The following is a 27832-nucleotide window of genomic DNA, read 5'->3' on the forward strand; positions in this document are numbered from 1 at the left end:
CAAGAACAAGGTGTGGCATGTCGCCTCATCAGCAGAGGTGGTCAGCAAGCCCTTACCGACCAACCAGCGCCGAGGTGAGCCAACCGTTAGGCGTGTCATCAGAGCTTGATTCCGAGACGGACAATAAAAGCGGCTGTGAGGGACTGCTTGAGGAGAAGACGTGATCCGGCAGATGAGTGAGGTACCCGACAAGGATACGGAGCATTGTAAGAAGGAGAGTGGGTCCGTTTGACGGCGACAATCCCGCGCTTTATTCACATTGTCCGACCGTGTGAGATACGAGACCAGAAGCTGCCGCTGGCTGTTCACTTCCAGCCCAGAGCGTGGACCTGGAGCGGACCTCAATGCTGTGCCTCTGCCTGGACCTTCCAGCCCTGCTGTCCCACCTGGACCTCTCCCTCTTCCAGTCATTCCTGCCTGCTATTCCCCTTTCGTGCAAGTCTGTGTGTTCTGTCCTGGGCGTTGATAATTAAGACTGTTTTAAAGGTTGCCCAGTGTATCTGCTTTTTCCTACTTGTATACTTGCCTTTCGTTTCCTCTTTTAGTATAGAAATAAACCTGTGTTCTTCCTTACCCTTTTGGTTTCTTCTTCCCCCGATCGCTTTAGTGATTTCCCCATTGGTACCTGTGGCACGATTTGGCCAACGCGCAGAATCAGTTTTGTCAATTATTGCTAACGGCTCGAATCGCGGATTGCTAAACCGCTCGGCAAATACCATCTTGTCCGTGGTTCGAGCGGTACTTGTATCCCTGCTTTGCGGAGGGATTGGTAAAGGTATTCGGGAGAACACCTTGACCAATAACCCTGACCAATCTCACCCCGCAAAGGAGCGTTATAAGTACCAGGACTAGAGACGGCCAGCTTAACAGGCCAAGGGGATTAACCCCCTCCCCCCCCACCCTTGCTAAGGGGAGTGCCGTCTCTGAGATCCGTAACAATAATATATATATATATATATATATATATATATATATATATACGTTTTCCACCTCCATCAAACAGGTGTGAGTTGATCGACTTTCTCATGGAAGAATGGTTGCGCATCCTCCTGCACAATTCCTGATGCTGTGATGCCACGTAGGGTGCGCTCGATGCCAGGCGCATACAAGCTGACCACATGTGGTGGCCGAGTGGTCTATTAAGTGACTTTACATTGGTGTCTCCATTTTTTTGGTCCACTACCTGTGTATATATATACAGACTTGGCATTTAATATGGAATATTTTTTTGTGGTGGTGAACTTACTTTTCAAGATGTCTTAGAACCAAAAGTTCATTGGAATTATGTTGAAATTATTCTAGATTTTGTTAATGTGACCTTTAAAAGAAACAAAAACCACATTTGACATTTCGAAACAAATAAATTGATCCTTGAAAGTGATGTAAATTGACATCGACCTCAATTCATGGACAGTACTGTGTTAAACTTCTGTACGTTTTCCAGAAGTATCTCTTTATTTTGCACATTAGCCAAAAATTTTTAAACAAAAACAAAAGTTAAATTACGACTGGGATTACGGACAGTAAAATTTCAGTTCAGTACTTCGTGTAACCCCCACGAGCATTCAGGAGAGCACGTACACGTTGAGGCATGCTGTTCACGGGATTTGCCAAGGTTTGGACAGGAATCGCTTGCCATGCAGTGAAAATAGCCTGCTGCAATTCACGCACAGAGGTCGGCTGTTGGTCCAAGTGGTCGATTTGATGCGTTAATTCTGCCCACAAGTTCTCTATCGGATTCATATCCGGGGACATGGCAGGCCACTCCATATGCTCTACACCACGGTCAGCAAGAAAGTGTTGGATCATGCGAGCACGATGAGGCCGTGCATTGTCATCTTGGAAGACAAAGTTTCCTCGAAAGGCTGCACGAGCAAATGGAAGCAATGTTTCTTCCAGAATGGCCCTGTACTTGAACTGGTTCAGGTTTCCATTCAGAACAACCAGGTCAGTTTTGCCCCCTGCATGAAAAGCAGCCCAAACGGTCACCCCACCACCTCCAGCTTGGACTCTTGGCACTATACAATCTTTGTTGTAGGCTTCATGCACTTGTCTGTGCACTCGGACGCGGCCATCTTGACGATAGACCAGAAATCTAGACTCGTCACTGAAGATCACATGATTCCAGTGTCCTGGCTGCCATTGACGGTGCTCTCTGGCCCACTGCAATCAGCGCTGGCGGTGTTGTCTTGTCAGGCGTGGCTTTCTCAGGGGATGCCTGGCACGATAGCCTACTTGAACCAGTCATTGGTTGACTAGCCTTCTGGATACAGGCACATTTGTCAGTTGCTGCCACTCAGCCCTAAGCCGATTAGCTGACTTGGTACGGCCATTGCGGACTAACCGGTGCAGCTGGCGATTATCCCTCCTTGTGGTTCTGCGGGGACGTCCTGGCCTCGGTATTGGAGTCGGGACACCCCTCTGAGCATTTCGTTTCAGGATCTTTGACACCTGACCTTGAGTGATGCCATACTGCCGAGCAATAGCATGCTCTTTCATGCCGTAATTTCGTAAAGCCACCACTCCATGACAAACAGCATTGTCGAGTTGACGGACCATCTCCAGAGGAAGCGGCAATAACTTTTGGAGACGTGCAGCAGTTGTTTTCCACTAATACAGAACGCAACAACCCTTGTATACCCGACTGTGAAGCCAATCGTCAAATGCACCTGTCCGTACATTTTGCCACGCCACCTGTGATATAATCCTGTTGTTGACTTCTTGCTGTGACAGACAATCAGTGACATGGTTCTTTGAACAAATAAATCACCAAAGTGTAAAAGAAACTCACCAGATTGATATACTGAGTTAAGAAAGTAAACCGAAGTCAAGAAAAAAAAAATATTCCATATTAAATGCCAAGTCTGTATATATATATATATATATATATATATATATATCATATTTATTGAGGTATTTAAATATAAAATCTCCACGTCCCATTTTAAAGGTGCAGGTAGGGTTGTGTCCTCGATGAGGACTTGCATCTTTGGTGTGTGTGTGTTAGGGGCTCGGGGGTTGGGGCTGTTGTTCATAATAAACAAGTTTTAATATTAATTTGGCCAGTTATATTTAAAATTCATGAAAACAAAGGAAAATGTTAAGCCATTTATGTGAAGCACGTTTTAGACATTGCGCTGGATTAGTGGAAGAATAAATATTATGCTCAAATGCCACAGATATCAGATTATACATCACATGGATGCTAATTTTAAAGTGTTCCGAGCCAAAGATGGCTGAAAGCTAGCTGGGTGGCAGGATACTCACATTTGAGCTGTCTCGGCCTAGCTTTATTCTCTCCCCAACGATTAGATACCGTCACCCTGATACTCAGTTTGGCAGGACATTAAGGAGGATGTCCCATGTGGAATAAATTTCACAAGACATTGGGATAAATCAGCCAAAGAATAAAATTATTTCAGAAATTTCATTAAAACGTTGCTATTGTAGTAATCTGATTATATAAATTGGATAAAATGTAGGTCTCATCAAACATTCTCAGCTTGCAACCATTTTTGAACTCCCGCCATCCAATGAGGAAAATAATTACAATTAACCCAATGGTGGGTCTTTCATTGCATGAGCATTCCAAGAGGCATGAGTATTCCACCCTCCACTCCCTGCAATTCCACCAACCCTCCACTAAAAAAATGAAGAAACAAAATTGGTATTGTACACAAGGTCTTGGGTAATGGAAGAGTAAGGTGGACAGATGGGAGAAAACAACAGTTGGGGCAGAGGACAATACGTGGATGTGACAAGCGTAGAAATGACAGGTGGAGGACAGAGAAAAAAAAAAAAAAAGGAAGGAAACAGCAACCTTCAAATGTATACAACTCGATATTCAAATGTACAAACGGGTGTATTTCATCAAAAAATGTGCACAGTGTTGACGCTTCTTTTGCTGTTCCTCCCAATGAATGCGATTTCCTGTTCTAGCACGGCCAAGAACTGTTGTGAAGAAGGAAGTTCCTGCGTGATGCTTTCACCATGGGGTAGTAGTTTACCCAGATGGCTACTGGAGTGAAATGTTGTCTCCTGGAGGAGCTCGGGAGGTTCAGAGAGGAGAGGGACATCAATCAGGTGAGAGATGAAAAATAAATAAGACCGAAAGTCTAACAGCGGCGTAGCCGGGCTTGTTTGATACTGTTGCGGATTTGAGAATCCTGCACGTTGTAATTGTTGTAAATATCACCCACTGTAAATAATGTAATAATTCTTGTAAATATCTCCGTTTTGTGTGTAAAGGTCAAAGGTCGTCCCCTTAGCTAGTCCATGTACAAGCACGTAGGCCATCATAGACCTCTCTATAGTTATTTCTTATTCTATGTTAGTTTAAGGCTCTGTTTCCCACTAGTTGACTCTGCATTGCACCAAATGACATAAGATAGTTCCCTTTTCAAGTTTCCCCCAATCATCTCTTTGAAGTGCCAGTGCATTGGGCGGTTTTCTTCACCCCAAACTCCATTACGCACGCGGTCAGCTCGGAGAAGAAAGGCGTGTCTCCACCTCGTCATGAGAAGGAGGAGTGAGCCAGCCCCTGATCAACCAACCAAGGATGAGGGGTTTGGCCTGAGAGGGCGGAGAGAAAGCGTTCGAGGAGGTTCGCGAAAGTTCCATGGGCGTGGTTATATAACCCGTCGCGCGGAGCCATCCACCGCAGTCCACAGGAGCCCAGTTGAGAGAGTTCAGTTGAGGAGGAGAGAGTGAGTTCTGGAGAGGAAAGCGAATGAGAATCGGCACGCCCTGCTCGCGATACCAACCAGCACTCTGAAGAACAACCAGTGCGGGCACGCGAACCTCGACGTGCCGCGGTCTTCGGATCTCCATGTCGCCCGTTCTGTGAACCAGAGTGCAAGGAGTCAGAGCTGTCACCTCCAGCCCTGCCGTTTGCACAGACCTGAACCTTCTCATCCCTCCACCCATTCCTGCCATTCCATCCTTTTGTGTACGTGAGTTTGTTTTGTGTGTCTTGTCCCTGGGGTATAAGTAAGCCTGTATAGATAAGTAGAATTGCACTGTGACTTCTCATTCTGTCATTATTTTCGTTTCTGTCCTCCTCCTTGGTTTCTTTGGTTTTGTACATAATTAGTAATAATAAATCCTGTTATTTCCTACCTTCGTCTTCTTCTTCATGCTCGTCCGATCGTCTTTGTGATTTCCCCATTGAATACCTGTGGCACGATTTGGCCAACGTTTAGAATCGGGTCTAGTTTTTGTTAATGGTTCGAGCCGCGGGCTGCTAATCCGCTCGGCAAATAACATCTTGTCCACGGTCTCGAACAAGGTTGCCCACCTGCCTCGTGGAGGGAGCGGGGCGGCTTCAGGAGCGGAGACAGCCAGTGAAAATAAAAGGGGGATTAACCCCCCTCTTGCTAAGGGGAAGAGCCATACTCCCTGTCCGCAACAATACTTTAGTTGAAGATGATAGTATGACCTGGGTGGGGTACCAGTTAGCAAATAATGTAAGTGTTAAAATATTTTACTGTACTCTGAGTCTCTAAGCTGTCTGTCTCCATGGAAGTGAAGAGATTGCATTGAGAAATTGGTTTATTCTATATGATTCGAGTCAACAATGAACCAACCATACACCGCTTCAATCCAGTAACTTTGCAGTCACAACAAAGGGATTGTAGTGTTTCGATTATATTTACTATATCATTATTATTAACGTTATTATTATTATTCCGAAAACGATACTGTGTGAAGAAACCTGGGCTAATTTGTTTGAAGCAGCCTGCACTTGAAGGTGAGGGAAGAAGGCATGAGGCCTGAGGCCTATACATACTGTGTCGTTAGAAGAGCTGTAATGACCATGCTTTCGATATTTCATGATCATTTTAACAATATATTTATTTGTGTTTCACACTGAATGAAAAACGTTCAGGTCGAGCATGGCGATTGTGGTATATGACGGGTTTGACGATATGTTCGTCCTGAACATCGTAGAATTCAAAATGGAGGTGTGTGGAGTCAGTTGTCGTACGCCATAATGACATCACAGACGTAATAACATCACATTACCCCCGTCATGTGACCAGATCCTCAGCTCTGATTGGTGTACGTTTGTGAGGGGCATACATAGACATACGGACAAACTGTTCTATACGGCTTTGCCCTATGGTCTCCACCGTAAAAAAAAAGGAAAACGAAAAAACAGGCCACCGACCTGCCTCATGACAGGAGATAGCAATAATGTTGAATACCCTGGATCTTTTACAGTCTGAAGTGGTATATTATCAATGTTGGCATGCCCAAAATGAAAAACTAAGACACAAAATGAATGTTCCTGGTCGGAATATACCCGGGCTATAATATGGGCTGTACCAACAATAAGCACGATATCAACAATAAGGAAGAAGGGTTTTGGCTTTTCCACTTGGATTCTGCTTTTTCTGACAATTCATTAGCAAATTTTAATCTTACCTGCACACTTATACCCTTCAGTAGCATTACGTGATGCCCTGCTCTATTATTGATATTCTTTTGAAAGTCCAGGTATAAGATGGATCCACTGTGGCTATGTTATGAATAACAAAAGAATGATTCTCAGGGGCAAATATGACAATTGGAGCCTGATGACAAAGTCTGACAGTTCTCGTCGACAGTACTTGCTGAGCTGAGATTACACATTTGCACTCCATTGGGCTGAAGGATGTGAAACATTGTGAGCCATGATGAGAATAATTCATTGTCTGGCAAAGAGGGCAAATCATGTTTCGGTCCTCCGGAGTGTTTTTCTTGAAAATGGAATGCAGACACACAAACGTGTATTCCGTCAAAAGATGCTCATCAGGACACTCTGTGTCATTACCTGTGACACGCATAGTGACTGCACTTGTTTTCCGCTTTCATTTTGGAAAAATGCTCTGTGCTCCCATTGGTGAGTCTGCTAAATGACACCATGATCAAAAATAACGTCAAGGTCAGCGATAATTATAATAATATTCATAATAATAATAAATAACGTTATTTTATAGCACATTACATTTCATTCGTAATCTCAAAGGTCTTAGTATCATGTAGCCCCTTATTAAACAATTAAGAAACTTTTATGAGCTTTATTTTTTAAGATATTGACAAACTTTGAGAATTTAATGCTACATTCTTCTTCTTCTTCTTTTGAATGCAGCACATGTCTGTGAGTAGCATCATTGGCTGAGGGTGCAGCTGTGCCACTGATGCGGTGCCCCCTGTAGGTTAGAGCAGGAATTTGTAATTTGTTCATGGTGCCCTTCGCGGAAGGACACCGTTGCGATCTTTAATACTGGCAGATGGGATGCCCGGCGTAACATCCATCGGAGGAATGGCACATACATTTATGCATCGCCCTGCCCTGTCTGCAAGACACCAGGATGACAGTTTGTCTGCTGGGTCGAGATTCAATCCCAGGCTAGAGGGCTCAGAGGAAAGTGTCTACCTTTAGGCTATCCTGCCAGCCCTGAGAGCTACAAAGCTGGCTGGATAACCATATAACATGTGACTTGGTAAACGTTGGGCAAGACACTCTGCTCCCCCTGTTCCCCATCTACACCATAAGAGAGCCGTTTGTCTGTCTTTGTGTTGACATTTTTCTCAAAGATGGCTGAATGGATCGTTGTCAAAATTTTACAGGTTTATCAATTGGTACCGGGAAGTGTTTCTGGCCCCAAAAAAGTAATTTGGAATAAAAAATAATTGTACTTTTGGGAATTTTTTTTTTCGTTTTTTTGTTTGTTTGTTTGTTTTTTTTCCCCCTTTTGAAAAAAAAAAGTTCGTTTTATTATTAACAAAAATTCGCTCTATAGTGCCTGAACCATACTAGCTATATGAAAGGTAAAAACCTTTACATTAATCCTGATACATTATCCCAGAATAGTGGTGTGTGTGTGTGTGTGTGTGTGTGTGTGTGTGTGTGTGTGTGTGTGTGTGTGTGTGTGTGTGTGTAATATCATATTAAATATAAATTTTCGTTATTGGGTGTAGGTAGGGGAATGTTTTAGGCACCTACAAAAAATAGAAAAAAAAAATGATTTATTTAAAATGCCAATAGGATTATAACATCACCGCACAACGTCGAGTACTCCTTCTAGCTCCATATAAATTGCAACCATCTCAATTTTTGAAGCTAACATTGTACACACACCATCAGTCAGAGCCTCATTTCAAGGGTTTGAACATTCAAGATAGCCAGACCCGAAGAATTAATAGAGGGCATGGGGTCGGGCATCTTGGGTCACATTCTTATATATGGCATACGGAACGTTTTCCCCAACATAATATATGATGCACATTGCTGAGAATAAAAAAGAGGTGAAGGGGAGAGAAAGGGTTTGGTTGAGGATGCATTACAGATAATACTCACTGTGAGCCACTTTGACCTTACAACGCCGAAGGTTCTAAATCAACTCGACAGCACCATTCTTCAGCTACCGGCGCTCGACCAGAATGTATTGCAGCGCTCTCACTCCAAATGCACGACTTGTCCGTCTCTGCATACGTTGCCATCGGTGACTTCATTAGCATGTTTCAGGTTTATGAGCTGAATAAATTTCAATTGGCGGAATCGTGCACATTGAGGAACCTTGACATACGAAGAAGTGTCTTCCACCGACTCCTCTCCGGCCTAGCTCCCCCAGCTGTCTGTGCACTGTCCCACAAATATTCCTGCAGGACACACAAGAACTGCCAGCAACCCTCTTCTTGTGAAACTGCCAAAATCAAGACTCTCTGCTCACCTTCACTCTTTCATTCCTCTTTTCTCCCACCTTTGGAACAAACTCATCACTCTATTCAATCCCAATCCTCCCTCCAGGTCTTTAAAACAGCTGTTCACCACCATCTCGTATCTTCCCCCATCCAAAACCTTGATCTTTTCTACCCCCGTTAATTCACCCCAGATCCACTTTTTTGAAATTCCGACTTCTTTCCTGGAAGTCCGAGCTGTGTCCATGTGTTTTATACTTTTCCCACCCCCCTTCCCGTGCCTCCTCACCCAAGCCCTCTCCCTCCCACAGATCTCCCGATGTCCCTGTTTTCTACTGTTGTACTTGTGTGCTTCCCTCTGTCTCCCCATCTTGTCTCCCGCTCCCTTTATTATATGTTTTATTTGTCGGTTTTTTTGTGATTAATGTTAGCTCTTACAGGAGCCTCGATCTTGTATAGAAAAAGAAAAAAAATAGGAAACAATGCTTTTGAGATCCTTTAAAATCAAGGACTTTAATAAACAAGAGTGTTATCATGCACCAATTTGCAAATTGTTCTATTTATTTAACACGTTCATCACTCTTAGCCTTTCCTACACAACGAGCGCACAGTGGCAATAGTTCATAAAATAATGAAGGCAGTGGACAACATAATCAAATAAATTGTAAGTAAGTACGCTCCTAAAACATACTTTCCAGCATTTTCGTTTTTCAAAAAAAAACTTTTTAAGTCGTTTCTCAAACCAGTCCTGACGTTCGAAACTTTGATCTATCGGCCAGGTTAACTTGTCAAAGCAATTACTATACATGTTCTTTCAAACCTAACACTCAGAAATCTGAACCACAGTTAGTACCACAATGTTCTAAACTACCAGCAGGAAAACTCACTCGTAGACCACACTTAACAAAGCATTGACCACAACGACTCATATAAAATCAATATGAAAAGTAATTCTAAGTCGGTATGAAATATAGATCTTCATTTGATGTGGTTTAATTACACTCTGGCTTGAAACATTATTTTTTTTGAGTGCGCAAAGAATAAGGAGTTATGGGAGAGGGAGTAACAAAGGGAAATTATAAAGAAGCAGACAGGCAGTGTGGGGTATTGAAGAGATTAGGGATATGGCTATGCATATAGTAACTAACTTAAAAAAAACGATTCAGAAATCTCATTGTCATCCCAAGAAGAAAAAAAAATTAAAACTACAAATGAGTGCAAGAGATTTTCAACTTTGGATTCCCATTTGCACAAAAAAACTGTTTTTATTTATTATTTATCTTCACAAATCCTTGCAGATTTGCACAAACAAAGGTATTGCATTATGATAAACAATTCATGGTGTGCAGCCGTTTCATATTAAACCAAAATAGTTATTTTACAAAGAAGTACACAATGATTGCTTTCATAAATCTAAACATCTATAAAAGATAAGGGTCTGGATGTACACCGGCACACCAAATCCTCATTATGAGGACAAGCTCAGCCATTTGGACAGAGCGTCCAAAAAAAAAAACCAGACACGCTGAACATATCATACTAAATGATACTATCAAATCCCATTACATTAAAAACTCGAACGGCATTCGGTTGAGCGCGTTCCTTGGGCAGGTTGAACAGTTAAACTTTTGTATCCCACTGATTGGCCAGATCTGGATTCGGATCTTCACCAAAATGTAATCGATTCGTCCTTGTCTCACACACACAACCTGTCCACCAAGTTTCGTCCGAATCCGTCCATAACGTTTTGAGATATCGCGCTATCCATCCGTCTTAGCCATATATCTCTCAATGGTGAAGAATCACTTAGAAATTAAATAATTCTCATATCCGAATGCATATTCAGATCTTGACCAAAATTGAATCGATTCTTCCTTGTCACACACACAACCTGTCCACCAAGTTTCGTTCGAATCCGTCCATAACGTTTTCAGATATTGTGCTATCCATCAGTCTTAGCCCTATCTATCAATGGTGAAGAATCACTTAAAATATTCTAATATCTGGATCCAGATCTTCACCAAAATCTGATCATTTCATCCGTGTCACACACCCAACCCTCCTCACCAAATTTCGTCCAAATCCGTCGAAAAGTTTTAAAGATATCCTGTTCAAAAACACAGACAGTAGTGAAAACAAAACCTCCATCCACCTCCAATGGCAGAGGTAATAAAAAACGCATTAGCGCTCATGTCAAACACAATGCCAGTCTTGTAGGACATATTTAACGTTATAATTTAGAACTACTACAACATACATGTTGATCATTCTGAAATCTCAAATGATTTGGGAATATATTATTATCCCCAAGTTTAGAGTTCCAGAAATATGATTCCATCTCCATCAAAAACAAAAATCACAGCTAAATTTTGGTCAAGAACGTTTTTAAATGCCAAAAACCAACGGCACAAGATGGTTTTGAGAATGAACATGGAAAGATGAGATCTTAAGAACAGTAAAAATAAAATAAAACAAAAAGATCAATTTACAAGATTCATCTTACAGACATTCCCACTGGGATCCAATGGCTCCCAATTTTATCCTGCAACTGCGGAATGTGCCGCAAATAGTCTGGGGTTTGGGTTCGGGTTATCCAGAGCTGAGCTCTCCCTGGGCGAAGCAGACGTGACCACTCAAAACACTATACAGAGATGCGGAAGTCATTTTCTTGGACAAAGACATTATGTTCAATGCACACAATGTAATCTGAAGATCTGCTGAATGATCCAACAATACCATAGATCTTTTAAATTACCGATGTTCACTCGAAAAGAAGACCTTACTTCAAATAAACCATGACAAACAGTCAGGCAGGCTTGGGGTTAAACACTTCTTTTTTTTGATGCAGTATGAAATATTAAATAATTGTCTCAGCTCAGACAGGTGGATCATGCCCTTCTAGATGAGGATTTACCTTGAGATCTCATACGTCTTTCAAATAGCTACGGAAGCGGTTCCAGAGCAGAGAAAAGAAAATTTAGTTTCACCTCTGAAGAGCCAGGATTGCAATAACTAAATAATTGCTCAACTAACCACTCATCGTATTTCATCTCCCTCATTGAGTTGGCCAAGCTACGTTCGATTCCAGATGAAGTCTTCCTCAAATTAAACTGCCAACAAGAATCAATGCAACCTGAAGCATTCCTGAGCTAGAAAATTTATTCCTTAGCTTGAAAACTAAAGGCCCATCTGTATTAAAGATATCACACAAGGAAACCACGCATTTCCACCAATATCCATGTACACATCTATCCTCAATGTTTCCCGGTACCTATATCCGACTCCAGTTGAAGTCCTTCCAACATCTCAGCTGCCACCACTGTTTGAAGAAGACCATTCCCAGCATTAACTACCATCTGACCGTAATGTCGTCCCAACTCTCTTCTTCACCCTCAATGGGCCAGACTGCAAAAACGACTCTGCTTATAGGTTTAGTTGTATAATTAGTACTTATCTGCATGTGAGAGTGCTGGAATGTTGAAACAGCACAGGAATGATGGGTCAAAATGACCTTTAATTATTCATTAGTTCCCATGTCATACTTCGGTGGATATGCAGGAGTTGGGAATCTATCTCTATCTCTATCTCTCTACTTATTTATCAGAATCATCTTCATCTTGTTCACTGAATTTTCCGTTCTCTCAACAAATATAATTTAAAATGCCATAATTTAAAGTAATATCAAATCGATTCCTGTAAGGCACAACCTCCCTGCTGAATTATCCACTTCATTTCTATGACGTCATGATGCAAACGACATCATTAATATCAAGATAACAGTTTTTGTGTGCTTTAGTCTTTCTAATTGCCCACTCCGCCTGAAAATGCTTGTATTTGTGAAGCAACTTGTACTATCATAACTTATGGTACACTCTATAATTCTCTCGATTTATCTCCATAGGCCTGGTGTTGGCTTAGCGGTTAGGGTGCAGCTTGGGATCCTCGGATCCTGGGTTCGGAATCCCGGTCATCGCTGAATTAACACCAGGGGGCTTGACTCAGCCTGTCATCCTTCCGAGGTCGGCAAATTGAGTACCAGTTCACTGGTAACTCCCTGTGTGTCGCAAGAGGTGACTAACAGGGTTGGCGGCAGGAAGGGCATCCGGCCATAAAACATTGCTTCAAAAAGTGGAGCACGGTGCCCAAAAAAGACCAACCCCTGCTCTGCGGGGGAAAAATGGCCTCTAAAGGTGGTTCTATCTCCATAAATAATTTCTTCTCCTCCACTGACAAACTCCGGAACTCTTTACCTTCTCATGTCTTTCCAAGCACTTACAACCTTCCCCTTTTCAAAAAGCAGATTTTTTTTTTACTTCCTTCAAAACTCTTAGACTATTCTCTCTTTCTTCACTTTACTATCAACACAGCTTTTATTTAAGGCCTGGCCTCGATGAGGAATATATAGTACATGACTGAAGACTTCAACATAAAAAAGAAGTCATTTACTTGATGCTTTCTCTTAAATATAAATATTTTAAAAGACCATTCTTATCTCACATTTAAACTACCACTGTCTATCCATTGGAAACAAGTTTCATGCCAGTTCGTGTGGTTTACATAAGCAGCAGTTACACCAGTTCAAGGATTCATCCCAGGAAAAGCTTCCGACCAACTCAAGAAGATAGTTTCCATCCAGTACAAAATAAAACGCCGAATATAAACGGACAGAGTAAACACATTTGTCGCTCTTCAAAACCGGTCCACATCACATCACGGCACGGCACGTAGTGCGCCATTGTGGATTGTTCAAGGTTGAGCATTTACAAAAACAAATTTATCATCCAAGTTGATTTTAAAAAGGGAATAGATTAGATAAAATAGAATATTGGTTACTGGTGATGGAGAACATTTTGCATTGCTGGCATGTTCATATTTAGAGGCTGTCTATATGCACTGGGAACCATCAGTGAGAATCATGAACCATCATTGAGAATCATGAACCATCATTGAGAATCATGAACCATCACTGAGAATCATGAACCATCATTGAGAATCATGAACCATCATTGAGAATCATGAACCATCATTGAGAATCATGATTCATCATTGAGAATCATGAACCCTCATTGAGAATCATGAACCATCATTGAGAATCATGAACCCTCATTGAGAATCATGAACCATCATTGAGAATCATGAACCATCATTGAGAATCATGAACCATCATTGAGAATCATGAACCCTCATTGAGAATCATGAACCATCATTGAGAATCATGAACCATCATTGAGAATCATGAACCCTCATTGAGAATCATGATTCATCATTGAGAATCATGAACCCTCATTGAGAATCATGAACCATCATTGAGAATCATGAACCATCATTGACGGTACATTCTCAATCATTGAGAATCATGAACCATCATTGAGAATCATGAACCATCATTGAGAATCATGAACCATCATTGAGAATCATGAACCATCATTGAGAATTATGAACCATCATTGAGAATCATGAACCATCATTGAGAATCATGAACCATCATTGAGAATCGTGAACCATCATTGAGAATTATGAACCATCATTGAGAATCATGAACCATCATTGAGAATCATGAACCATCATTGAGAATCATGAACCATCATTGAGAATCATGAACCATCATTGAGAATCATGAACCATCATTGAGAATCATGAACCATCATTGAGAATCATGAACCATCATTGAGAATCATGAACCATCATTGAGAATCATGAACCATCATTGAGAATCGTGAACCATCATTGAGAATTATGAACCATCATTGAGAATCATGAACCATCATTGAGAATCATGAACCATCATTGAGAATCATGAACCATCATTGAGAATCATGAACCATCATTGAGAATCATGAACCATCATTGAGAATCATGAACCATCATTGAGAATCATGAACCATCATTGAGAATCATGAACCATCATTGAGAATCATGAACCATCATTGAGAATCATGAACCATCATTGAGAATCATGAACCATCATTGAGAATCATGAACCATCATTGAGAATCATGAACCATCATTGAGAATCATGAACCATCATTGAGAATCATGAACCATCATTGAGAATCATGATTCATCATCAAGTGGCAGAAGAAGGAACACAAATTGCAAGTGCAATGGGAAGACGGTACAATAGTGTGTTACAAGCCGGTTAATGTCCTACAACTGGCAGGGCTTTATGGCTGCGTAGTCTAAGTAAGGTATGAGAAAGAGTGAATACACTGAAACAAAATAACAAGTGCTGATTTATATTTCCATCAAAAGCCAATTTGATGCCAAATTGGAATTGAGACCTCGTGCGTTGTACGAAAAAATCACCTGTTGTGCTAATATTTGGCTGTACATCCTGCTCCTCAGTGATATGCATAAAAATAGAGACTCTTCACCGGGTTTCACCAATAAACCATAATCCCCGAAACTTGAAATCTGAAATGTGCGAATCCGACTGTCGAAAGGTCCTTCACCTTCAGGAACACGGCTTCCTTGCATTATGAATCTCCGTGCAGCTTTTCCGCAGCCTTCTGGAATTAAATAACCATTTCATGGCCCTGTGTAAGGCTCGACTGCAGGGCATTTCACTCGTGCCCTCTGCTGTAGAGGAAAATGAGGTTTTTCATTGATAAGAATCGATTAGCTTTCAACACACGACCCTTCCTTGTACCTTGAATGACAAATGTCAAAGGCAAGAGTATAATTCTTGCTCGTCGTTCCTTTTCTACGTCACGTCGTCTCTTGCTTTCCAAACGATATATACCCTTGAGATATCCAGAGTGTCATATCTCCTCGAGGCAGTCCAAAGGAACTTGGCCCTTCTTTCTTCCACTTTGTACCCGGACAAATCCATTGCTCTGCTCTCCTTTCTCCACGCATATCTGAAAGCAAAGAGTGGTGGGTGGAGTGTAGGAGAGGAAAATGACAGAAACATGAGGAATTATTTTTGCATTCTCAATAATAACCTGCCTCGGTATTTCACACGTTGGCACGAATTCCCCCGGTCACAAACCAATACCTTGGGAGTGCGATAGAAAGCAGGTGATGGGACGATTTATGGGCGAGAATGTGGCCAGTGAGATCAGAGGAAGCAAAATAACACCATCTGGCTACCTGATAAGCAATTCAAGTTACACTCCAACATATATGTCGACAATTCCCAGAACAAAACCCCAGTAGAGCATCTCAGAAGTACAGCCCAATCCAATGGCTTCACTTCGCAATCTGATATCTCCCACCCACCGAAAATGATCATACAGTACGTCTGCCAAATGAGACGTCGGCAATTAGCAAGTGGGAAATGGATGCCATATTGCCATGCATGCGATAGACAGTCTGCACTGAGCAAAGCTGTTGGCTAAATGGTTGCTGTACATATGCCAAGTGTAGAACTACCCCAATATGATGATGATTTTTTTTAAGGTAACAAAGAAAACTAATCAATGCAGGAAAACAGCAAAAGGCAACAACTTCAAATTGTGGAAAAATTGAATACTTTATACATTAACTTAATTATGATATATTTTAATGCAATCAATAATTGCAATAATGTTTCCTTCACAAGAGAGTTTCACAAGGTAGATTAAACAGGCAAAGGCTTTACGAAAGGGCAGCACCCATGGGAAACCCACAGGCATGTATACAGTGCCTTCAGAAAGTATTCACACCCCTTGACTTTTTTCATATTTTGTTGTGTTACAGCCTGAATTTAAAATGGATTAAATTTAGATTTTTTTGTCTCTGAAGTGGAATTTTCCTCTTTTTTTTTTCTTTTTTTTAGAGTTTTACAAAATAATTATATATGCAGTACAGAAATATCAAATTTACATAAATATTCAATCCTCAAAGCAATGAATCAATACTTCATAGAAGTGCCTTTGGCAGCGATTACAGCTTTGAGTCTTCTTGGGTATGTCTGTATCAGCTCTACACATCTGGATTTGGGGAGTTTCTCCCATTATTCCTTGCAGATTTTCTCAAGCTCTGTCAAGTTGGATGGGGAGCGTCGGTGAACAACAATCTTCAAGTCTTTCCACAGATTCTCAATGGGATTCAAGTCTGGACTTTGGCTGGGCCACACAAGGACTCTCACGTTCTTGTTCTGAAGCCATTTCAGTGTTGCTTTGGCTGTATGCTTGGGGTCCTTGTCCTGTTGGAACGTAAATCTTCACCTCACCACAGTCTAAAGTATTTTGCATTCTGAAGCAGGTTCTCAAGGATTTGCCTGTATTTGGCTCCATTCATTGTTCCCTTTATCCTTGCACGTCTCTCAGTCCCTCCCGCTGAAAAGCATCCACATAGCATGATGCTTCCACCACCATTATTCATGGTAGGGATAGTATTATTTGGGTGATGAGCTGTACTAAGATTCCGCAAAGCGTAGTGCTTTGCATTCATGCCAAAGAGATCAATTTTCATCTCATCACACCACAGAATCTTTTGCCTCATGCTCTCAGAGTCTTTCATGTGCCTTTTTGCAAATTCAAGGCATGCTGTCATGTGCCTTTTTCTCAAGAGTGGCTTCCGCTCGGTCACTCTACCATAATGCCTAGATTTGTGAAGTGCTGCAGAGACTGTTGTCCTTATGGCAGGTTCTCCTATCTCAGCCAAGAAACTGTAGTTCTGCCAGAGTGGTCATTGGGTTCTTGGTCGCTTACCTGACCAAGATCCTTCTTGCCCGGTAGCTCAGTTGGGTCAGACGACCAGCTTTAAGAAGAGTCTGGGTAGTTTCCTATTTTTGCAATTCCTAATGATGGAGCTCACTGTGTTCTTGGGAACTTTTAACACTCTAGAAATTTTTTGTACCCTTCCCCAGATCTCTGCATCCTCACAATTCTATCTCAGAGTTCTAAGGAAAGTTAATTGGACTTCATGTTAGTTTTCTACTTGCGGGCCCCATCCCAGTGTGTACCCCAGTTTAGAATAGGTACACCGTATCCCTGTGCATCGTAAGAGGCGACCAATGGGTTGGCGTCAAGAAGGGCATCCGGCCATAAAAACATTGCCTCAAACAGGGAACCATGATTGTCATGGGGCCCGCAAGGCTAACCCCCGCTCTAGAGGGGAAAAATGGCCTTAAAACGATCATTCCTTCATTCATTCATTCATTCATTCACTGCCAACTGTGAGACCTTATATAGAAAGGTGTGTTTCTTTCTAAATCATGTCCATTCAATTGAATTGGACACAGGTGGACTCTAATCAAATTGGAGAGACATCTCAAGGACAACCAAAGGAAAATGGATGCACCTGAGCTCAATTTGGAGGTTCATAGCAAAGGGGTTGAATACACTATTGACTCAAGACATTTTCGCTTTTCACTTTTAATTAACTTGTAATTATTTCCAAAAAAACAATTCCACTTTGACATTGTGGGGTATTGTATGTCGATCAGTAACAAAAATCTCAATTTAATCCATTTTAAATTAATGCTAAAACACAACAAAATGCGAAAAAGTCAAGCAATGTGAATACTTTCTGCAGGCACTGTATGTATGAGAAAAATATACAAAATATGAGTGTATTTCCGTTGTCGTTTACTTATTCTGTCTTATATTTTCATCCACTTAGGATGAATCTACTTACGATTATTTACTCTTATATTTTGTTTATCACAACAAATATCACCAACTGAAAGGAATACAGCATTTAAGAAGTGGCAACAAAGAAAAAACAAGAAAACAATCTACTATTATCGATATGGTGGCAACACAGTGGAGGATCAGTTATCTTGATTTGTTGTACGAACACCATTATGGTCGTAATACACATAAAACCTTCTCCATGTTCTTATGGACATAGTCTGGATCTTGGGAGGTGTGATTTAGCTCAAAACATGGATCACCATATCCTCAAGTCCTTCCATGGTTGCATGCCGTTCTTTAGAGGCTTTTGACTTCAAAATCCCTTACAATGTGTGCTTTCACACGTTGTGAAATCATGGCTGTGGGGTTTCCAAAGCATTTACAGAACCATATCCAGTCCATCTGTCTGGTAATTTCTTGCCAATATATTTCTTCATGGTGTGACCCTCCCCTTCCTCCCCACTGGACAGTAATAAGAAGTCTGAAGCTAGGTATTCCTCTTTTGAATTATCACAAGTGGTGAACCATGCATTTCACACTTTAAACTGCAGAGATATGTCATAAAGAATGTCTAGCCAAGGTTAAATTCAAGACAAAACCTTTCATCGAGCAAATTCCCATTGATTCTTTTATTGGCTTCATATCCAGTATTACAACATCTAATATACAAAGAAGAAAGTTTGTTTGTTTGTTTATTTGTGTTCATTTATGCATTCGGATCCTGCAGGAATCAATGCAACCAAACTTTGTATGGCCTGCTCTTTCATCCAGAGGAATATCGAGAGCTATTTCATCCAGAGGAAGATCTAGGGCTATGTTTGGATAAATAAAAATTGAATTTTTTTTTTAATCATATAATTGGCCTTCAAGCCTCGATGTGGTCTCATGCTAATACACTGCCTGCATTTTTTTCCTGGCAGCGATCGAGTAATATGTCTTGTGAAGGTCTTATGTTGAGGTTGTATAAAAGGAATTGTTGTCAACAACACAAATTTACTTATTGGAGTGTTTACAGGGACACCTGTTATTAAAAAGATTGCTTTGCACAGATTTATTAAAACTCCACCATGTTCAGGCCCTGAGTGAGTATGTTGCTTACTCACTGCCACAATCGAGTAATTTGTGTTGTGACTATCATATATATATATATATATATATATATATATATATATATATATATATATATATATATATATATATATATATATATATATGTATATATATATAAAACACAATTTGTGTGTGTGTGTGTGTGTGTGTGTGTGTGTAATGTTACCGATAGACTCCTAAACGGAGAGGCTTACGTGCTTGATATTTGGCATAGACATGGCCATTGAGCCTGGGACGAACATGGCCGAACTCAAAATATTTGACGATCCATATTTTGTATTCATATTTACCTCAGCGCATTTCAGCGCACGGAATCAACGGAATCAGAGCAGGTGGGCGCTGATTCGCTCAGAGCGATCACGTGATGACGCTATGAACGCTATGAACGCTATGAACGAAATGACGCTATGAACGCTATGACGCCATGAACGCTATGACGCCATGAACGCTATGACGCTATGAAAAAAAAAATCGCTATGACGCTATGACGCTATGAAACGCTATGAACGCTATGACGCTATGAGCGATATGACGCTATGAAAAAAAAAATCGCTATGACGCTATGAAACGCTATGAATGCTATGACACTATGAACGCTATGATGCTATGACGCTATGAAAAAAAAAAATCGCTCGCTTTGCCAAGGGGCTCGCTCCCCCCCCCCCCCCCCCCCCCGTTCCCCTCTCCTCCCCTTCCCCCTCCCCCTCCCCTCCCCCACCCGGCAATGCCGGGTACTTCTGCTAGTATATATATATATATATATATATATATATATATATACATATATACATATATGTATGTATGTATTGTTTGATATATTGTGTTGATCGACATATGATCATATCTATATTGTTACGTTTGTGGGGGTAGACAAAGAAATACCTTAGGAAATTTAGAAATGTGTATGTAATGTAATCTAAATTTAGAAAATTTAGATTAGAATGCCCTGTATGCTGCGAAGAAGCCATCTCGATTTACGTAAGTAGGCCATCTGTCTGGGTAAGAGCGTTTGCATGTCGCCATAAGGGGCGTGGCTTTGTGATAATTAATTTTAGGGCTTAAAGATTAATTCTCCAGTGTGTAATTTGCCTCCTGTGGTCTTCCCTTTGGTTTTATTACATTCGGCCAGCCAGGAAATCGAGGGCTCAGTAAAACAACGATAGTGCTGTAATGGACAATTCACTCACCACACCGCCAGAAACTGCATTTGCCGATCGGCAAGGGAATGACGTCATCCGAACATTTCTGAACAGAGATTAGACTCCGTCCCCCAACAACTCATAACGAGGAAGCCACGCTCCGTCCTTGGTGATTGGTGGAGGCACGTTGGGTTGATGAGTAGCACTTGGTGATTGGACAGAGTGTGACGTCAGCGTGGAACATTCGAGAGGTGAGACGAAAAATACACCGTCTCGCCATCTTGGTCCCTTTTGTGCTGGCTTTCAATGAGGACGGCTGCATGCCTTTTGTTCTCTTGTCTCTTTGTGCTGGCGTTTGTTGGAGGTGGTCGCATCTATCTTCCTCTTTTAGTCTTGGTCGCGCTGGCAAACGGCGACGTCTCAGGCTTTTTTTTTTTTTTTTTTTGTATACTGAATCGAGGCTCGTGAAAGAGCGAACATTTATTTCACAAACAAATCAACCAGACAAACAAAATATACAAAAAGAGGGAGCGGAAGACAAGAGCACACAAGAGCACACAACCACAACATTTGAGAGCAGGGAGAAGTGTGGGAGGGAGAGGGCTTGGGGGCAGGAGGCGTGGGAAGGGGGGGGGGGGGTGGGAGAAGTATAAAACACAAGGGGACCGAAATTAGCGGGGGTAGAAAAGATCAAGGTTTTGGATGGGGGAGGATAAGAGATGGTGGTGAACAGCTGTTTTAAAGACCTGGAGGGTGGAGTGGGATTGAAGAGAGTGAGGGAGTTTGTTCCAGAGGCGGGAGAAAAGAGGAATGAAAGAGTGAAGGTGAGCAGAGAGCCGAGATTTCGGCAGTTTAACCATCAGAGGGTGGCTGGCAGATCTTGTGCGACCTGTAGGAATATTTGGGGGACAGAGCACAGAGAGAGCTGGGGGAGCAAGGCCGGAGAGGAGTCGGTAGAAGACAGAAAGACCACCTACCTGCCTGCGGTGAGTGAGTGAAAGGCCCTCAGAGATAGCTTCATCGCGGGAGATTCCAATGATTCTGAAAGCTTTGGATTCAACAGCGTGAAGCCGAGCCAGGTGTGAGGCAGGAGCACCAGCCCATAGGGGAGAACAGTATTCCATTGAGCTGCGGATGAAAGCCTTGTATGTGGTGAGGAGCTCAGGTGTGCCTAGGAAGGACTTCGCACGACGGAGGATGCCCAGTCGGCGACTGGCTTTGGAGGCCAGCTTGGAAATGTGGTTTTCCCAGGAAAGATCATGGCAGATGGTGAGACCCAAAAGCTTGAGCGACAGAACTTCTTGGAGAGGATTGTTGAGAAAGTAGATGGGAGGGTTGTCCAGTCGATCTTTTCGGAGAGACATAGTAAGAGTGTGAGATTTGTCAGGATTGAAAGACATGTTCCACATGTTTGACCAGTCTGTGATTTTGTCCAGGTCTTCAGAGAGTGAGGAGGCTGCAGACTGCCGATCTGAGGGAAGAGGAATGGAGCGGCAGAGAGTGGAGTCATCAGCAAAGAGATACAGAGGATTTTCCAGAGAGTCGGAGAGATCATTGATAAAGACCAGAAAAAGCACAGGGCCCAGCACACTGCCTTGGGGAACTCCAGCCTGAACGGGAAGGGGAGATGAGAGAAATCCATTCAGGGCCACACGTTGACTACGACCAGAGAGGAAGTCCGCAAGCCATGCATGGAGATTTCCATGGATACCATAGGAGGAGAGTTTGGTGAGCAGAGCTGGGTGCCAGACCGTATCGAAGGCACGTGATATGTCAAGGGAGACAGCTCTGATTTCCTGTTTGGCATTGAGGACCTCCATCCATTGTTGAGACAGCAGAAGCAGCATGTCCAGAGTAGAGTGACCTGGTCTGAAACCAAATTGATGATCAGAGATCAAGCCATTGGAGAAGAGGAAAGATTTCATATCCGAAGCAATGATGGATTCCATGACTTTGCTGATAATTGGGAGCAGGCTGATTGGTCTGTAGTTGCAAGGATCTGTTTTTGCACCTTTTTTGTGTAAAGCGGTAATGTTTGCTGATTTCCAGGATGCTGGCAAATGACCTTGAGCAAAAGATAGGGTGAAAAGAACAGAGAGAGGGTGAGATAGAGCGGCAGAGCAGGATTTTAGGACCCGTGGGCTGATGCCATCTGGTCCAGTTGCAGAATCAGAGTCGAGGTTTGACAAAAACTCCTCCACCTTGTCAGGAGAGAAGGTCACAGAGTCCAGGAGCAGTTTGGTTCGACTGGGAAAGGTGGGAACAGAGAGAGTTGGGTTTGGGACTAAGGATTTTGAGGCAAACACAGAGTTGAGGCATTCGGCTTTGTCACGTGCGATGTCAACTGTGTGGCCATTTGAGGTAAGGGAGGGGATGGAGGGGGAACAAACACCAGAAACGGATTTGACCAGACGCCACCAGGATTTGGAGGAAGGAGACAGGTTTGAGAGTTCATTCTTGAGTGAGGAGAGATAGTGCTTCCTGGCACTCCTGAGGGTAGACACACACTTGTTCCGAGCTTGGTGGAAGGAACTGAGATTTCCTTCAGTTGGATTAGCCTTCCAAGAGGCAAAGGCAAGTTGTTTCAGGGCAACTGCCTCACCACAAGATTCAGTGTACCATGGACGGGAGGAAGGGTAAGACAACTGAAGGCGAGATGGGATAAATCTGTGCATGAGAGAGATCAGTTTGCTTTGGAAGAATTCCCAGGAAGAAGTGATGTCAGAGGCAGTGGAGATGGGAGACCAATCCAGACGATTGATGGCTGCTTGAAGACCGTCCCAGTCGGCCTGAGTGAAATGCCAGACTCGTCGACGCTGAGGAGGCTCTCTGAGAATGGCCAGAGAGATGTCCACTTTGACAAGCACATGATCAGAAGAACCGATTGGAGCAGAAGAAGAGCAGCAGACATTAGCAGGGAAGTTAGTCATAACCAAGTCTAGAAGAGAAGATACTCCATTGGCTGAGATCCGGGTCGGGAAATTGACAGATTGTGTCAATCCCAGTGTCCTTTGCTGAGGTGCCATGACTGGTGAGAGAGGAACCCACACCCAACCAGGTGGCATGATGACAATTGAAGTCACCACATATGAGGAAGAGAGAGTTGGGATGAGTGGATAGAAGTTGGTCCATGTTGTCGGACAGTGAAATGTAGATGGAGTCATCACTGTTTGGGGGACGGTACAGAACACATATGAACAAAAGGTGGGAGCGGAGAGGAAGCCGTAGCCAGAGGTACTCCTGGGGGTGAGGAGGAGAGAGGACAGTGCAAGGAGAGTGAGGAAGAGAGTTTTTGATAAAGATAGCCACCCCACCACCAGGCCGAGGCTCAGGTCTATCATACCGGAGGAGGGAGTAACCAGGAAGAGATATTAAGGAATCAGAGACATCTTGAAGGAGGAAAGTCTCTGTTAAGCAGATCAAGTCTGGATTGTCAGAAGCAACCTGTATGGAGAGATCAGTCAGGTTTGAGCGAAGGCCCCGGATGTTTGAGGTCCATACCGTTAATGAAGAGAGAGGGGGAGCATCGGGTACAGGACAGGGGAGGGGAGGAGTAGGGTAAGATGAAGGATGAGAGGGGGAGGTAGGGAGAGCAGTTGTTAGTGTGTCAGCGATTGCAGAAGAGTTCCAAGAAAGGGAAGGATGAGGAGGATGAAAGGTTTGAAGGTGAAGGGATGAGGCACAGTGAGGGGTTGTTTGAGGGGGGGCAGAGGAAAGAAGAAGGTTGGGGGGGGGTGGAGGTATGAGATAGAAGGGAGACGAAGTGGGGAGGAGGCAGCTTTGAGGAGGAGGGGGGAGGAGGGAGAATTGGAGAGGAATGGTATGGGGGGAGATTTGAATGGGAGGGGTTGGGGGGGAGTTTTGAAGGGGAGGAGTGAGGGGGGAGTTTAGGAGGGGAAGGGCAAGGGGCGAGTTCAGGAGTGGAAGGGCAAGGGGGGAGTTCAGGAGTGGAGGGGCAGGGGGGGAGTTTAAGAGTGGCGGGGCAAGGGGGGAGTTTAGGAGTGTAGGTGCAAGGGGAGGGATTTGGATGGGAGGGGCAAGAGGGGAGTTTAGAAAGTGGATGATTAATGAAAGACGAACATTGAAAACAAATTGGGTTTGTTGTGATTTTCAAGTTAGCAATCCGGTTCAGAATGATGGAGGAGGGATGGAATGAATGTGAATTTAGACCATGTAGTGAGCGAGACGTATAAGATATTGAATTTCTTTTTTTTGAGGTGGAATGAGTTGGAGAGGAAATTGAGAAAAGCCTTTTAAATAGGAAGAAAAACAGCGTGTTGTAAAATACCACTGAGTAAAACACTGAAGTGGAAAGGTTATACATATTTAAATAATATTTAAACAGAACCGTGAACAATCTTATGTGCACAAAAATACCAACGGGGGGAGAGCCGAGAGGGACCACCACGAGTCACGTGAAGGGCAAGGGCAAACGGTGGATGGCAAGGAGTTAATGGGGGCGGGGCGAACAGCATAAAAAGTTTAACCATAAAAGGGTTGCAGGCAGATCTTGTGCGACCTGTAGGAATATTTGGGGGACAGAGCCCAGAGAGGGCTGGGGGGGCAAGGCCAGAGAGGAGTCGATAGAAGACGGAACGACCACCAACCTGCCTGCGGTGAGTGAGTGAAAGGCCCTTGGAGTTAGCTTCATCGCGGGAGATTCCAATGATTCTGAACGCTTTGGTTTCAACAGCGTGAAGACGGGCTAGGTGTGAGGCAGGAGCACCAGACCAGAGGGGAGAGCAGTATTCCATAGAGCTGCGGATGAAAGCCTTGTATGTGGTGAGGAGCTCAGGTGTGCCAAGGAAGGACTTCGCACGACGGAGGATGCCCAGTCGGCGACTGGCTTTGGAGGCCAGATTTGAAATGTGGTTTTCCCAGGAAAGATCATGGCAAATAGTGAGACCCAAAAGCTTGAGTGACAGAACTTCTTGGAGAGGATTATTCAGAAAGTGGATGGGAGGGTTTTCCAGTCGGTCTTTTCGGAGAGACATTGTAAGAGTGTGAGATTTATCAGGATTGAAAGACGTGGTCCATTTGTTTGCCCAGTCTGTGATTTTGTCCAGGTCTGCAGAGAGTGAGGAGGCTGCAGACTGCCGATCTGAGGGATGAGGAATGGAGCGACAGAGAGTAGAGTCGTCAGCAAAGAGATAGAGAGGATTTTCAAGAGAGTCAGAGAGATCATTGATGAAGACCAGAAAAAGCACAGGGCCCAGAACACTACCTTGGGGAACTCCAGCCTGAACAGGAAGAGGAGATGAGAGAAACCCATTCAGGGCCACACGTTGACTACGACCAGAGAGGAAGTCCGCCAGCCATGCGTGGAGATTTCCATGGATACCAAAGGAGGAGAGTTTGGTGAGCAGAGCAGGGTGCCAGACCGTATCGAAGGCACGTGAAATGTCAAGGGAGACGGCTCTAATTTCCTGTTTGGCGTTGAGGACCTCCATCCATTGTTGAGAAAGCAGAAGCAGCATGTCCAGAGTAGAGTGACCAGGTCTGAAACCAAATTGATGATCAGAGATCAAGCCATTGGAGAAGAGGAAAGATTTCATATCTGAAGCAATGATGGATTCCATGACTTTGCTGATAATTGGGAGAAGGCTGATTGGTCTGTAGTTGCTGGGATCTGTTTTTGCACCTTTTTTGTGCAAAGCGGTGATGTTGGCTGATTTCCAAGCAGATGGCAGATGACCTTGAGCAAAAGAGAGGGTGAAGAGAACAGAAAGAGGGAGTGAAAGAGCGGAAGCACATGATTTTAGGACCCGTGGGCTGATGCCGTCAGGACCAGTTGCAGAATCAGAGTCGAGGGTTGACAGAAACTTTTCCACCTTGTCAGGAGGAAAGGACACAGAGTCCAGGAGCAGCTGGGTACGACTGGGTACGGTGGGTACAGAGAGGGATGGGTTTGGGACACAAGATTTAGAGGCAAACACAGAGTTGAGGCATTCAGCTTTTTCACGTGCGGAGTCAGCCGTTAAGCCGTTTGAGGTGAGGGAGGGGATGGAGGGGGAACAAACACCAGAAACAGATTTGACCAGACGCCACCAGGATTTGGAAGAGGGAGACAGATAAGAGAGTTCGGTCTTGAGAACGGTGAGATATTGTTTCCTGGCTCTCCTGAGGGTGGACACACACTTGTTTCGGGCTTTGTGAAAGGAAATGAGATTTCCTTCCATTGGATTTGCTTTCCAGGAGACGAAAGCAAGTTGTTTCAGGGCAACAGCCTCACCACAAGATTCCGTGTACCATGGACGGGAGGAAGGGTATGACAACTGAAGACGAGATGGGATAAATCTGTGCATGAGAGAGAGCAATTTACTTTGAAAGAATTCCCAGGATGAGTTGATGTCAGAGGCGGTAGACATGGGAGACCAGTCCAGAAGATTGATGGCTGCTTGAAGACCGTGCCAGTTGGCCTGAGTGAAATGCCAGACTCGTCGACGCTGAGGAGGCTCTCTGAGAATGGTCAGAGAGATGTCCACTTTGACAAGCACATGATCAGATGAGCCGATTGGAGCAGAAGAAGAGCAGCAGACATTTTCAGGGAAGTTTGTCATAACCAAATCCAGAAGAGAAGATGCTCCGTTGACTGAGATCCGGGTCAGGAAATTGACAGATTGTGTCAGTCCCAGTGAGTCGCAGAAGTCCTTTGCTGAAGAGCCATGGCTGGTGAGAGAGGTACCCACACCCAGCCAACTGGCATGGTGACAATTGAAATCACCACATATGAGGAAGAGAGAGTTGGGATGGGTAGATAGAAGTTGGTCCATATTATCAGACAGCGAGATGTAGATGGAGTCATCGCTGTTTGGTGGACGGTACAACACACATATGAACAAAAGGTGGGAGCGAAGGGGAAGCCGTAGCCAAAGGTATTCCTGGGGGTGAGGTGGAGAGAGGGCAGTGGAGGGCGAGTGAGGAAGAGAGTTTTTTTATAAAGATAGCAACCCCACCTCCAGGACGAGGCTCAGGTCTATCATACCGGAGGAGGGAGTAACCTGGGAGAGATACCAAGGCATCAGAGACATCATGAAGGAGGAAAGTTTCTGTTAAGCAGATCACATCTGGTTTGTCAGAAGCAAGTGTCAGAAGCTGTGTCCGTTCATGAAGCTTTGTATAGTGGAATGAGAAGGAAGTAGAAGACTTCTCGCCCTTGCTAATTCTCTTGCCTCGGACATACAAGCAAACGGTCATTTTTTTTGGCATTGTGTGCACCTGCGGAGACATTCCGGAGCTTTGGTGGAGCTTTTGCGATCGTGAGGAGAAATATGGCAGCAGTTTGTGGAGGTCTTGGCGCATCAGTCGGAAGGAGACAAGAACGGGAGAGGACCG

At 43.4% G+C, this 27832-nt stretch overlaps 1 protein-coding gene across 1 annotated transcript in view; it reads right to left on the reverse strand.

Annotated features, from left to right (window-relative positions):
• Positions 1–15338: 15338 nt before the first annotated feature.
• STAC (SH3 and cysteine rich domain) overlaps positions 15339–27832 on the reverse strand; it is a 249134-nt gene continuing 236640 nt past the window's right edge. The window contains exon 12 of the mRNA XM_068122179.2: positions 15339–15545. Within this exon, the coding sequence (XP_067978280.2) occupies positions 15447–15545 (99 nt within the window). The 3' untranslated portion in view covers positions 15339–15446. The remainder of the gene's footprint in view (positions 15546–27832) is intronic.

The sequence above is a fragment of the Myxine glutinosa genome, chromosome 7 (assembly GCF_964187855.1).
Source record: "Myxine glutinosa chromosome 7, kmMyxGlut1.1, whole genome shotgun sequence".
Taxonomy (NCBI): domain Eukaryota; kingdom Metazoa; phylum Chordata; class Myxini; order Myxiniformes; family Myxinidae; genus Myxine; species Myxine glutinosa.